General features: G+C 39.2%; 1 protein-coding gene and 1 non-coding gene across 2 annotated transcripts in view; one reads left to right on the top strand and one right to left on the bottom strand.

Annotated features, from left to right (window-relative positions):
- Positions 1-15,309, bottom strand: part of LOC128613339 (CLIP-associating protein 1-A) — an 81,839-nt gene that overhangs the window by 54,937 nt on the left and 11,593 nt on the right. Inside the window, exons 3-8 of the mRNA XM_053634006.1 lie at positions 6,333-6,411; positions 6,022-6,125; positions 5,672-5,763; positions 5,490-5,565; positions 4,605-4,702; positions 3,917-3,981 (exon numbers count right to left, since the gene is read on the bottom strand). Coding sequence (XP_053489981.1) covers positions 3,917-3,981; positions 4,605-4,702; positions 5,490-5,565; positions 5,672-5,763; positions 6,022-6,125; positions 6,333-6,411 — 514 coding nt within the window. The remainder of the gene's footprint in view (positions 1-3,916; positions 3,982-4,604; positions 4,703-5,489; positions 5,566-5,671; positions 5,764-6,021; positions 6,126-6,332; positions 6,412-15,309) is intronic.
- On the top strand, positions 6,816-6,945 carry LOC128614308 (U4atac minor spliceosomal RNA). The gene has a single exon (XR_008387040.1). It is a non-coding gene; the product is annotated as a U4atac minor spliceosomal RNA (small nuclear RNA).

The raw sequence follows: 15,309 nt of genomic DNA, 5'->3' as shown, positions 1-15,309 counted from the left end.
AGCACATAAAAGCCTCATTAGCGTGACGTCACAGGATTCGAGAATGATAATGAAGCTCTATAAAAGTGCACCTGCGACATTCCTAATGAAAATGAGGTCAGCTATTAAGCGTCAGAGTCATCCTTACGTAAACAGTGTGTTAAACTCACAGCATGTATCCACGCACGGCGGCGTGTGCATGAAATCTCAATCACCTTCCGGAGTCTATAAATATTCCGAGAAGAAATGTGCTGGAAATGATTCCTGCCTGCTTGCTGAGCTCTTACCTTCCCCAGACGTCATGTTCGATGCAGTACAGTTAGCGTGTGTATAGAAGTGCGAGCGTTTGCTCTCCTTTGCTCTGCATAGCTTCAGTCTCCTGTCTTTCCTGCTCCCTCCCTCCCTCTCTCTCTCTCCCTCTCGCTCTCTTTCTCAGCTCTCTCTTTCTCGCTCTCCCCCCCTCTCTGTGTGATCTTGTGACTGCAGATACAAAGTGCCACCGTTCTCCAAAAAAAGAGGCTGCAGCTGCTTGTTCAAGCCTCCTCGTCTACTTCACCTCAGTTCCTAATCTCATCTTTTCATTCTCTTTCTCCATTTCACCCTCTCTGCACTTGGCCACCTTCACAAAGGGGACTTTTCTATTCTAGTGAACTGTATGGGCTACAGGACGGGTGCTTTGACGTTTGCTCACATTTATGCAGCACAAAAAATACTGAGTGGCTTCCACCTCCTCCTTCAGATACGCAACAGAAAGAAAGACTCTTTAGAGCTTTTATCCACTGTGCTATTTAACATTTAAGGCCTGGGGGTGTGAATATTTTTAGTTTGGTGAAGTGTTCTTTATGTTTGCAGTACGGTTGCACAAATTCAAAACTCTGTATCTGTCAATCCATTGAAGGAAGTGTGGCCAATGTGCCTGCCAGTCCAACTGAAGGAGGGTTGGCCAATGTGCCTGCCAGTCCCACTGAAGGAGGGTTGGCCAATGTGCCTGTCAGCAAAGGAGGAGTGGTCTGTGCCTGTCAGCTCCCTTAAAGAAGGCATGGTCTTTGTATTTATTGGTCCTACTGAAGGAGGTGTGTCCTCTGTGACTGCCAGATCCTTTAAAGGAGGTGTGGCCTCTGTGCTTGTCTGTCCAGTATAGGAGGTGTGGCCTCTGTATCTGTCAGTCCACTGAAGGAGGCACAGTCTCTGTCTGTCAGTCCAGTGAAGTCCAGTGTGACCTCTCTGAGTCCCTGTAAAGGAGGGCTGGCCTTGGTACTTGTAAGCAATATTGTAGGAGAAGACTGAAAATATTAGTGAAGGATGTGGCCTCTGTGCTTTTCAGTGTCATCGAAGAAGATGTGGCCTCTGTGTCTGTCAGTTTCAACAAAAGTGGTGTGATCTCAGTAGCCATTTGCAACAGTCAAGGACCTCCTGTGGCCTCCATGCCTGATGCCTGTGCTAGTGAAGGGGGTGTGGCCTCTGTACATGTTATCTATAGTAAAGGGGGAATGGTGTCTGTATCTATCAGTCTTACTGAAGGAGGAGTGGCATCAGTACATATGTCAGTCTTAGTGAAGGAGGTGTGACCAAAGTGCTTGTCAATTTCAGCAGTGGAGGTGTGGCCTTTGTGTCTGTCAATTTCTGCTCCTTATCATCAACCCGAAAATGACACCAAGCTGAAAAGACCAACTCAGAACCATTTACTAAATAATAAAGTGAATTAACTGTCCAGTTTTTCAGCTAATCTTACTATTCTAAGCATAATCCACAATGTATACATAATTAGCCTTTTCAGTGTGAAAGTTATTGAATAGAGGAGAGTTGCAGAGAGAGAAACACAGAGGAAGATTATCAATCACACACAGCTCAATACTGCTGTCCGGAGTAACACTGCCAATAAAACTCAAATCAGTCCTCTGTGCTGCTAAATACACAAGAACAGAACTGAGAGTCCCAAAGCACAAGCTGTCCATCTCATTCACACTGAATGTGAACTGTTTACAACCATCTTGAAATAAGGTGCAGAGTGGGATTTCATATGTGTCCAGAAACATACTGATGATCACGACAAAATCTGCATGCCACACAGTGCAGTGAAAACCTTGTTCATGTTCATTACACTACGGTCTACTCAATCACTGCTGATAATGTGTGACGGATGTCTTCAGGTGTCAAAATATACTGAAAAACATCAGCACAAATGTAGAACAAATCTAATCACCTGTTAGGCTACATGAATCTACAGTCTACAGAAGAAATCAATTCCAACCTCGCCTCTTCATACCATTCTGTGCATGGTTCTACCAAAATCCAAAATAATCCAACAAAAGATAAACAAATAGGATGATGATATATATCTACAGTGCCCTCCACTAATATTGGCACCCTTGGTAAATATGAGCAAAGAAGGCTGTAAAAAATTGTCATTATTATCTAACCTTTTGATCATTTAAACATAATAATAATAATAATAATAATAATAATAATAATAATACTCTGCTCTCATGGATATCAAACAATTGCAAACACAGGTTTATAAAAAAAATCTTTGTTAAATATAGGTGTGCAACAATTATCGTCATCCCTATGAATTCATATGAGAAAAATATATTTGAAGTATATTCCCATTGATATTAAATTTTTTTTTAGTACAACCGGGTGACTTGGAACAAAAAATTGTTCTGCCATGACTTCCTGTTTCACAGAGGTATAAATATGAGGTAACACATAGGCCAAATTCCCTTAGTCATTCATAACAATGTGTAAGACCAAGGAATATAGCTGTGATGTGCGGCAAATGGTTGTTGAGCTTCACAAAAAGGGAAGTGGCTATAAGAAAATAGCATAAGCATTGAAATGCCCATTTCCACCATCAGGACAATACTTAAGACGTTCCAGTCAACTGGAAATGTTATGAATCTACCTGGAACAGGACGTGTGTCTATATTATCTCAACACACTTTAAGAGGATGGTTTGAGTGACCAAAATATCTGCAAGGACCACAGCTGGAGAATTGCGGAAGTTAGTTGCGTCTTGGGGTCAGAAAGTCTCCAAAACTACAATCCGAAGTCACCTACATCACCACAAGTTGTTTGGAAGGGTTTCAAGAAAAAAGCCTCTACTCTCATCCAAAAACAAACTCGAGTGTCTTCAGTTTGTGAGACACTACTGGAACTTCAAATGGGATCGGGTTCTATGGTCAGATGAAACCAAAATAGAGCTTTTTGGCAATAAACACCAGAGGTGGTTTTGGTGCACACAGAGAGGTAGCCATATAGAAAAGTACCTCATGCCCACGGTTAAATATGGTGGTGGCTCTTTAATGTTTTGGGGCTGTTTTTCTGCCAGAGGATCTGGACATTTTGTTGGGATACATGGCATCATGGACTCTATCAAATATCAACAGATATTAAATGAAAACCTGACTGCCTCTGCCAGAAAGCTTAAAATGGGCCGTGGTTGGATCTTCCAGCAGGACAATGATCCAAAACACACATCAAAATCAACACAAAAATGGTTTACTGACCACAAAATCAAGGTTCTGCCATGGCCATCCCAGTCCCCTGACTTGAAATCCCATAGAAAACCTGTGGGGTGAACTGAAGAGGAGAGTCCACCAGCGTGGACCTCGAAATTTGAAGGATCTGGAGAGATTCTGTATGGAGGAACGGGCTCAGATCCCTCACCATGTATTCTCCAACCTCATCAGGCATTATAAGAGAAGACTCAGAGGTAAACCTGTGTTTTGTTTGCAATTGTTTGATATCCATGAGAGCAGAATATTTTTGTGATTTTTTTTTTTAAAAGATCAACTATACTATGAGATATCTACCAGACTGTACTGTAGTTTGAACAGTATGCAACAAATTGATCAGATTATATGTTTTGCATGGTTTTATCCTACAAACCCCAAAACAAATGCATACAGACACGGGCTGATGTGTAATCACTCACCTGCAGACAGCACCATATTCCCTGACCGCTGTACTTCGTCAAATTTGCTGAAAATGACATTCAACCTAAACAAAAAAGAACAGAAAAGAACTTCAGCCACACTTACAATGTTAGCACACGGCTGTCTGTTTGTAACTGAGAACTTCAGTCACATGCAGGAACACCAAAAAGGGAACTTCACAACAGGTCTAAAATGGAGCGGCATACTTTGATGTAGGGTTGTGACGATACCATAAACATATCTTACGATACGATACCAGCTAAACTATCACAATACCATCCAAATATTCTGTTAATTCATCACTCAAATCTACAAAGTGAACCAAATTTACAGAAACACAGATATATATTAGAACAGACAAACCTGGCTATCGAAAAAACTCAAGAACAATCATACAGTTGGCGAGCAACTGATTCAACGTTCCACATATTTCATCTATTGTTTCCTAGAGCAATGAAATCATGCAAAAGGAAATTGTCCTCAGAGAACTAAGAATGAACACATCATTAGGAATAAATAACTGAATTTGGAAACCGAACTCGCTTACGATCAAACACTGCTAATTTTACAGGGTTCGTACAGATGGTTCATAATGAAAATCCAGGACTTTCGAAGACTTTCCAAACACTATTTTTTATTATTATTAATAATAATGATAATAATAATAAATACAAAATCAAGTCATACCGTGATTGTGGCAAGCCTTTTTTCCCAAGATCCATTCGCACTCTCTCTCCGACATGTCTGTAAATCTCCACAAGACAGTTCATAGCTCCATCTCGAACCTGGAGCAGAGAATAAAGATTCTGACACAAACACACCCTTCATTTACATAAATAATGAATCATTTATTTGAGGAAATGAAGGGAAACACATTAACTAGGCTAATACTAACTAATATGTTCAAATCTTTGCTGTCTGTTCAGTGATTTGTTGGATGGCGCAGTATTTCTGTGAGAAGTTTGTGCTTGGGTGTCGCTCTAAGGTCACAGAGGGATATTGCTAGTGCAGTTACAATGGATTTATTAGGAGAGAAAAAAATGTAACCAATGATCAGATTTCACTATTAGCGCCTAAAATCTTCAAGGTCATATTAATGCGAAATCCAACACAGAATTAGTGGAGAAACAAACGTTGGACTCAAAAATTCCAGAATGCAATGGAGCTACAAGACAAGACGTTCAGGGTTTGACTGATTCTTTAAATGTCATAAATGATATCAATAATTAATCACAAATTATTCCATTTCAATAAAGTCTCCCATTCCATTATTTTCCTTTGGTAACATAGCTGAAATTGGCATGTGGGGTTTTTTTTTTGTTTGTTTGTTTGTTTTTTAATAAAACCATAAAGAAAATACATTCTTTTATGCACAAGTACATTCTCATGCACTGCACTTCATGTTTATTTGAAAATTAGTCTATACTGTATACAAGCCAATATACACCAACATACACTGTATTTTATGTAGTATATTATTTGGCCACGAGATGGCGCCCAAAACCAAAGTTCACAACGAACCTCGTTAAATTTTATTTCAAACTACAAACACAAAAGACACTCTGTACTCACCTGACTTGTAGGGTCCCCTAAAAGACTGCATATGTGAGGCACAATCTTGCTCAGAGTTAAACCCTGGGCTCCATATCTAAAAAACAAAAACAAAATCAGCAACGGAAAAAATTATTTTCATGATTTGCACTTTTAATGCACACTGTAAATGAATGGCAGACTGGACGACGAGTGATACGCACATATTTAGTGTGGAAATAAGGCAGAAACAGACAGCCTCTCTGGTCCTGTTGTTCTTGTGTTTGAATCCTCCCAACATTCGGTCCCATACGTACTACACACGCAAGTTCACATGGTTTAAAACATAAAGCAATAATGATGATATAGTGTATCAATAAATGTCATGCTTTGTGGATTCTGAAATATATGAATAACTGTTTGCCTGGCTGTCTATTAGATAATTATCATGGCCCACACAGAATATGATGCCTGTCATTTTATGTGTTTAAAAAAAAAAAAACTAAACAGATCAGACTGTGTGACACTGGGCTTCTTCCTAAATAAATAAATTCACTAGTTAGGTTGTACATACTTGTGGATTGGCAGCTTGATCCATTATTTTTAACAGCAGAGCCTGGGCTTGATCTCTTACTTGGTCTTTGGCATCACCTAAACGGTCTGTTAAACTGGGCAGGACTGAAGACAAAAGGACAAAGACAGAAAACTTACACCTCTATTTATGACACTGTAAACCTGTATAATGAATCAGGCATGAATGGGTCATCTGGTCTCTAAACTATCCGTTCTATTCATGTAAAATGCATTTTAGATGTAGGAAAAAGTGGAGGGGGACTATCTGTAATAAATATTGTGTAGTTGAAAACAATAAGCAAGGATTTTCACCTGTACCAATTTGGGGTTTAAAGCGATTTTGTAATCTGGTCACTAAAGCAGACACAATGTCCATTCCCAGAAGAGCCACCTGAAAAAGAAAGGCATAAAAATATAAAAGTGCATAAATACTCAAAAACATACCACAAAAAAGATTTGTATTAAACCAAAAGTTAGATGTTTCTCATCAAATATGCAATAAGTGAAATGATTTTTCAAGCGTTTGGCTTGTATCAGCTGTATAACCCCGCCCATTTGACATCTCACTGCTGGTATGCAAATTAGGACAGCAAAGGCTTATGGGTAGTACAGAAATCGCTACTTTACTCGCTGTTATTTCTAGAAATATATGCGGGGTTGTAAAAATATCACATGGAATACGTATATTGTGAGCTATAAACGCAGATCTTTGAAAAACAGGATATGAACAGGATCTACCATCGAGTACATTCCGGGGTAAAATGATAAGCTCGGTATTCCGCACGCGCATTTTTAACTTTCCTTGTCTCGGGGTGGTTTGGGCTGTTCAATGAACGTCTAGTGAGAACATCCCTGCTAACACCTGACCAACACATTCAGCATCACCTGAGCGATCTGTTCAGGCTATGGTGCAATTTTTGGAACCCTTACGGTCTCGTGAAATAAAGGCAAGAGAAAAGAAAGCACGTTCGTATAGAAACAGCGCCCTCTAGTGGTTCTTTAAAAATGTAACAGTTCTTGCTTTTCAGATATTGCAAGTCTGAATGTCTTGTTTCTGTATGTAAAGACACAAGGAATAAAATTCCTTTGTTTTTAAGCAAAACAAAGAAAACCGCATCAGACATGCTTAATATATCACCAGCTTATGTATAAAACAAAAATAATAATTTAGTCATTTAAAAATAAAATCATGGTTATCTCAGAAATAATAGGCACAAGGAAGAAAGTCCAAATTATTGAAAAGCTCCACACTCACTCATAACCCATCATGATTTTGAGATGTGAGAGACAGAGAAACCCACAGGCACAGGGACAATGTGTAAGCCTCTATACAGACAGTTACCAGAGCTCAGGATTGTAAGGTTCACATCTGTATCTGTTGATCCATCCATCACAATGTGTGCAGGCACAAGGTGGGGGACACCCTGGATGGGGTGCCAACCCATTGCAGGGCACAATCACACACACACATTCATACACCCATTCGCATACTACGGACTATTTATAGAAGTCAATCAGCCTACAACGCATGTCTTATGTCTTTGGACTGGGGGAGGAAACCGGAGTACCCAGAGGAAACCTACGAAGCACATGGAGAACATTCTTTGCATGTGCCTAAAACTTTTGCACAGTACTGTGTATATGCATGCATATAGAACATATATATGTGTGTGTGTGTGTGTGTGTATATCCCTGGGGTTGGGGGTTTGATTCATGGGGCATTGTTGATGAGGCAAACATGCTAACCACTAAGCCACAGTGCTTAGTGGTGTGATGAGTGTGGTGGAGTGAGGCAGCCTGACATGAAGCAGAGTTCCTCTTACTACCCAGAAGTTGATTGTTTTCCAATAATAGCACAACCTGTAGGCTTTTATTCCTCTTATACCACAGCCATTTGCCAACAATTACAATTTTCAATTTATTAATGAACAACATGTCACACTTTTAACCATTTATAGTTACATCGTTACATTTAATGATGCCGAATGGCAGCGGGACAACTCTTTGTTCCTGTTATGCCTTACTTTATAGTAGTTTTAAACAGCTTTCCCCCACCAGCCATAAAGTCTTGTCATGTTAGCAAGACCCCAGATCAGAAAGCACACTTTCCCATGATGGAAAAAACTCACTGAACGTTACAAAAGCACTGACACTGGAGACTCCTTCCTTAAATGTCAAATAATCGTTTCCATACAGAATGCTTTATGGTATGAAAAATAATACATTTTTCTTTGTTAAATAAGAACATATTTTAATCCATATATCATATAGCTTAGTTCATGTAGAGAGTCACGGTGTAACTTGATTTGATTTACAGCTGGAGTTATTGTCAGAGCTGCTGTTACTGTAAATTCATCAACACCTTCTGACCAATCAGATTCGAGAATTGAGCAACTATATCTATATCTATCAACATTAAGTTAACTTAGAGGGCGTGTCTAATGCAATGCTCCCTTGACCATTTCATGGTGTTGCTTCTGGGAAAGTCCAGAAGGTCATTACTATATACAAATGCATCTACACTGAGCATGGATGCTTACACACACATGCTCATCTTACTAGAACTACCAGAGCCGGTAGTTCTAGTAAGGCAAGAGCTTGCTGCAGTTTATTCTTTCCTAGTGTGGATTTCCTGCCCCGAGGGAACTACAGTACAGGCCTCTGAACTAGATCTGTAGATCCCACACATCTGCAGTACAACACACACACATACACACATACCCAGTAGAGTTATATCGGACCTTCAGTTCCCACGGTCTTGCTTATTCAACTTAACTGATGCTTATTTCTGCACAACATCAAGTTATTCACATATTTAATTAAGCTATGAGTACTTAGCATGAGGGTGATACACAGCACCACACCACTCCTCCAGCACCTGTGTGTGTGGGCATGTTTTTAAATCTTGGTGGGGAACAAATTCCGCCACAGGATAGGAATATCAGACAGTCTTAAACTCATGGGGACGTTTGGCTGGTCTCCATGAAAAACCTTAACGATCCAAAAGGTTTCTTTATGGTTAATGGGGTTAAGGTTTGGGTTTGATGTAGGTGTGTGTGTGTGTGTGAAAATAAACTGTAGCAGAGCTGCAAAGGGACTCCTGGCCTCGTTTCTGCATGTGGTGCAGTTACACTTGGTGGAGATGACTGGGTTTCCAGGCCAGCTGTGGAAGAAGAGTTCTGATTGGTTGGCTCAGATCAGGCGTCATTAGAACGTTCTAGTAAATTGGGACTAAATAGGTCAAACGGTGACTTGATGACAACCGGCACTCTCACTTTTCACCACACAACATGATTCTTGGGTTTGTAATTTTAGCGACGACGTGGAGGATTATGGGTAATCAGGTGCAGAGCCAAGTCGTGCCGCATTGTCTGGTGGAAAGTCTCTATTAATGTCTTTGGTTGTCTTTGTTAGGTTTATTTGCTAGGATGCACACTGCAGGTTTGTTATACTGAGGAAACAAAATGAACATGTGATTGTGAAGGTTTCATGCAGGAGCATAAAGAACACATTGATAGTGCTGCAAATCTTCAGGTCTTTCAGGCCTTCAATCCGGCTGAACTGCATTCATTATGCGGGCTTCCCCCTGCAAAACCTTACTGCAGTACACACAAGAGCTGCAGCAAGAGTTCTGAGCTCACACACACACACACACACACACACACACACACATACACACACAATACGCACAAAGTATCATGCAACATCATCCAAGCAGTACATTTCCACATACCAGCGTCAATATTTTAAAGGGAACTTGAAGCATTTTGGTTTAAAGTGAAGGCATAAATCATAAAATGAACACATCCTTAAAATTCATAGATATCATTCTTAGGTCACATGAAAATAAAATTACACGAAATGAGTTGTAATTAAGGTTTAATCAGTTATAATCATAATTATGGGACTTGAAGAGTTCCAGTGAATACCATGAAAAATGCCTTAAGCTGTATTATCACTTCATTTCTGAATTTTAAGACAAAAAAAAATGTTCTGGCACAAGTGTATTTTACAATCATTTTACAGAGCAGAAGAGAGTGACTCATGGTAATAGGGACTGGACTTATTTCATTCCCATGCGGTAAGAATGCATCTTTGTGGTATATACAGGGTGTCCCAAAAGTCTCCATACATGGAGGAAATAAAAAATCTTTAGCAAAATGTCTATACGTAGTTTATATAATATAAAAAAAAATTTCAGACAGCCTTTAAGAACGCCTTTAACAAAAGAAGAACGCATTGAAATCATTCTCATGGTTGGATCGGGATGCTGTCGCAAGGTTGCGATGGATTTTAACAGGAAACATGGCAAACACCTCACACACGACACTGCTGCCAAACTTATTAACGAATTCAAAAAGACTGAAAGTGTTGCGGTCCAACCAAGAAGTGGACTTCCACGAACATCCACTGAAGAAGGCACAACTGACGTGGTTCTGCCACACATAGTCCATGATGAATGGAGAGTTTTGGGACACCCTGTAAATGCATCTTTTATTACTTTTCCCTGTTTTGGTCACCTGCCAATTCCCACACATCAGCCAAGTCTCCCCTATCATATGACAGCTACCAACCACAGAGGGTGAAAGCTAACACGTGCTTCCTCCAAGACAAGCACATGTTTTTGACCTGCTTCATCACAGGGCAGCAAAACAACATACTCAGAGGAAAGCACTATCTGCCCTCTTCCACATACATGAGCTTACAGATGCCCACGATTGGCTAGTGTCACTGTGATTGACAGCAGAGAGAGAGTATGGCATCCTTCCCACCTATAAAGCACGGCCCAGTCAGTGAACCAACCCCAGTCACTGGAGGGTTGCACGAGTCAGTGCACTCTCAGTGCCAGTGGTCCCAAGCCTGGAAAATGGGGAGGGTTGCGTCAGGAAGGGTATCCGTCGTAAAACTTGCGCCAGATTTAAAATATGCAGATGGGTGATCCGCTGTGGCGACCCTGAACGGGAGCAGCCGAAAGGGGCGGGGCTCCGGGCCACAAATGGTTGTAGCATGGTCAGGGTTTGACCTTGCGATCTAACAATCGGGTGAACGCTTTTCGGTTGTGTCACTCAGAATTCAATCAGAAAAACTACAATGACAACTTATTTGTTTGTCTTAGTATATAACATCTTGCAAAGCTGCTGCCCATGTGGCTGTGGTTTCCAAACTCCGTGAGTCTGTTTCTATTTGTTTATTTGTTTGCTTCAGCACTGAGTCTCAAGTAAAAGTCCAGAAGCAATCAACAAAAAAATAATGTTTCCATAAATGGAGCTGTAACATTTATTTATCCTATTGTGCAGGTAAGGCTTTTCCATTCACACTACCTGCAACTGGACCATCATATTAATATAAACATGCATTACCACCGCATACAATAAAATACTAACTCAATGAAATATGCTTAGTGTGCGAAGAAGCCACTTACCATGTGGCAGGTTTAAAAGGAATATTTACTAAAGTTAATGCCTGGAATTTAAACACATTCAGAGTGAAAATGAAGATGCATGAGAGAGACAACACAGCCTGTGTTATAGAACAGCTAAAGATATTTCTGCCATTAAGTTTTGTCAAAGGTACCAACACAGTGGGCTTTATGAAGTCATAATCAGCTCTCAGGAATTAAAGGACTCGCTTGTTTTATGTGTCGAGTGTTTGAGCTGTGAAATACACATCTCTATATGTCTTTGACCAGTAAAATAAGTGCCATAATAAGAGTGTCTTTCTGTGGTGACCCGCTTTCACAGGTTATGTCAGGGCAGCCAGATGTCGATGATGCAGATAGTGTTTGATCTGAGGAACTGCTTTTGGCTAAATAACATATGTAAATGAACGTGTCTAGATAAGACAATGCTGGTTCATGTTTAGAAAGATGGAGTTGATCTCTTATATTTATCAGCTCTGATACCATATTTTTTCCCCAAGAAAAATACCTTGCTTTATTCTATGAATACGCAAACTGAAAACAGCAGACATGCACATCAAATTCAACTGGAAAAACACCGTTACAGTGTCTGAATTCGCATACTGGATCATAATTGGCTCTCGAAATTTATGATGTAATGACGGTCAATACTTAGTGGAAATTTTCGGAATGAACACTCCAATGAATCCCTCCAAAAATGTTTAATCATAAAAATACAATTTCATTTCTATGGTTCATGTTGAAGTTGTGCTATATCAACTGACAGTAGTGTATTATTGACAATTTTAGCAAATGTGTGTAGGACATGTTATCACAGGTTTAGCACACCCTTACACAGAGTGTTACTGAGTATGACTGAGTTAACGAAACCTATCCTGGGATGTTGGAACAGTGTTGCTGTTAGCTCATGGTGGCCTTGTTGTTGGTCTGTTACCCACTTGGAGAGCAGCTGATCGATAAGTGAGGTGATTTCTTCCTCTATAGCTATCGAGCAGAACATAATACAGGGAAAATTGTAGCTTAGTAGCAATAAATCCCAAGACTGACACAAGTCTTGGAGCAAAGTCATTCACCCTCAACCAGCTCCGGGATTCTATACTTTAGCTGATCTCGCACTCTCTAACCAAAATATTACTGAGGTGCAGAATTGTAAAGCAAGGCGAGCTAGAAACGGGTTGGGAAGTTTAACCTTCTCTATTTTGACTTTTAAGAATGTGTCATGCACTTGGAGACTGCACCATCTCAGAGAACAGCAGGCTTTACAGACTGAACACAAAGTCAGATGTCTCAGAGTATCATGTATCATGTTACCCGCAGCCCAGGTATGAGAAGTTGGAGAGTGAAATAACTTCATTACTGCACTAAAGAATGATTTTCAAGCATCTGCTTTTTATGTTAACCCACAGTTAACAGTGGGTAGCGGTGCCACTTCACAGATTCTAGAGCCCCTGGTTTGATCAGTTTCAAGATTCTTCAGCTTGTGGCCAGGAAAGTGTGGAGCATCTGAGATGAAGGTGCTTTGTGAGATGTCCCATCTAGTGTGTATTCCCGCTCATATCCAGTGCTTCTAGGATATGCTCCGGATCCACCATGACCCAATATAAAGAGAATACAAGAATAAAGAAATAAATTTGTTAAATTAATAATTTGTCCTTAGTATTGTGAGTAGTGCTGGGCAATTTTTACGATTCATTTGGTCAGTTTGGTTAATTCAAATTAATGTTTTAACATGACTTTCATATATATGAATATATGGCTTGGCGGTTAAGGCTCTGGGTTACTGATCAGGGGTTCAAGCCCCAGCACTGCCAAGCTGCCACTGTTGGGCCCTTGAGCAAGGCCCTTAACCCTCTCTGCTCCAGGGGTGCTGTATCATGGCTGACCCTGTGCTCTGACCCCAACTTCCTAACATGCTGGGGTATGCAAAAAAAAAGAATTTCAGTGTGCTGTAATGTATATGTTATTAATAAATACTCATTATCATTATTATTTGGAAAACAAAGAAACAACTGATTGTCCACAAGCTTTAAAGCTGAAGTTAAATCACTATATTAAAAATGCTAAAAAAAAAAAAGAAAGAAAAAAGAAAGAAAGAAAAACAAAAGCACAAGCTAAGTGTTAACTGCTAAGAGGTTGAATGTTCTGCAGTAACACACGTTCACTCATATGAACACAGTAACATGTTACTTTATTCTGTAAATGTACGACACTTCTTACATTTATATACAATTACATGTTATAACCCCATTACAGTTACTGCTCTCAAACACACAATACTTTAGCTTCTAAATATAGCATCAAACAACATATTTGATCAAAATTAATATTTTAGTCAGAGTTATTGCGCTTCCTTTCTATTGCGTGCTGTTTGATTGACGCGCATGCGTGGACTCGTGCTCATTCAGTGAAGTTTAATGGAGACTCGCTTGCTGTCAGGACGAGCCTTTATGTAAAATGGAAATACTGGCGTGAATTGTTAATGTTTACAGATAAGGATAAAAAGGTAAAAATGTCATTTCTGCGCTGAAGAAAACATGTTTGGTACACATTAAACAGCACACATTTGTCACAGTGTCTGACACTACAAGCCACTTTAATACACTTACAAGTTTGTTTGAAGCACTTAATATAAAACACCCATGTTACGGACGACCTGGATCATTAGGGGGGGTTATCCACAGTGACAATACAAACCTAACTAATCTATACTCAAATTCGTTGTTGATTATTTTAATGATCGATTTTTATCCATTAGTAGTTGTAGCCCTTATAAAGTTTAAACTAATATGAAGGAAAAACCCAGTCTTCTTAACTTGCGCTACTCCCAAACACAAGTTTAAAATTTTTACATTACATGTTTATTTCTGACTCTGTGCGCAACCATGCTGATTTGACGTCACTCCTCAAACAGGGAAGGAACTCGGAGTTCAGAAGAAAACCAAAAGTTGACTTCTCAGTTGCGGTGACATTTCATGTCAAGAAAACCCCATTTACTCTGTGGAGAAAGAAGGGTTCACTAAGTTGTGCAGAAATATTAACAGCACTATCTATAGCAAATAGAGAAATGTTTGTTTGTTGTTTAAATATCCATTATTTAATAGAACCACTGTTTTGCACTATTTGCTACAGATGCTGCTGTAACTATTTTTGCACATCTACATTTTCCAAAGTCCGTTCTAATAAATAAAAAAAATCATAGATGAGTTGCATACTTTTTCAATTGCATAATGTAAGAACAAGAGAAATTGAAATCGTAATCAAGAATCATTCATAAAGTTGAAAAAAAAATTATATATATATATATATATATATATATATATATATATATATATTTTTTTTTTTTTTTTTTTTTTTTTTGCAATATTGCCCAGCCCTAATTGTGGGTATCATCTATCATCTGATGTTGGTACTTTAATAATTCCAGTGTTACTCATCGCAACAAGTAAATGATCGAAAGCTACAATCTATTTTTGTGCCATATATTTCCATTTCCTATCTTTCCTCATTAAATATATTTAATATTTTTATAGGAATAAAATCACAGAAATTCGAATTTCAATAATGAAGTTCCACTGTATTGATGGTGCTAAACAAAAAATTATGACACATTGAGTTTTCAAGTATCATGATACATTGCTGCCATGTCACCACCTGTACATCCCACACACGAAGACCTGGAACTTATCTCAGTCCCTATATCGGAGACAATGTCTTGAGAGCATGAGAACTCAAGAGCATTATAAATCTCATAACATAGTCACAAAATTACACTTTGAGACCTTACAGGGTCTTTTCACAGAGATGCTTTTGATACAACCTAAAAAAAAAAGTCAAAGATTTCACCTTTTCTGAGTCTGAACTACATACATT

The sequence above is a fragment of the Ictalurus furcatus genome, chromosome 10 (genome assembly GCF_023375685.1).
Source record: "Ictalurus furcatus strain D&B chromosome 10, Billie_1.0, whole genome shotgun sequence".
Classification (NCBI taxonomy): domain Eukaryota; kingdom Metazoa; phylum Chordata; class Actinopteri; order Siluriformes; family Ictaluridae; genus Ictalurus; species Ictalurus furcatus.
The sequence above is the reverse complement of the archived record's forward strand: the minus strand, read 5'-3'. Positions and strand labels throughout refer to the sequence as shown.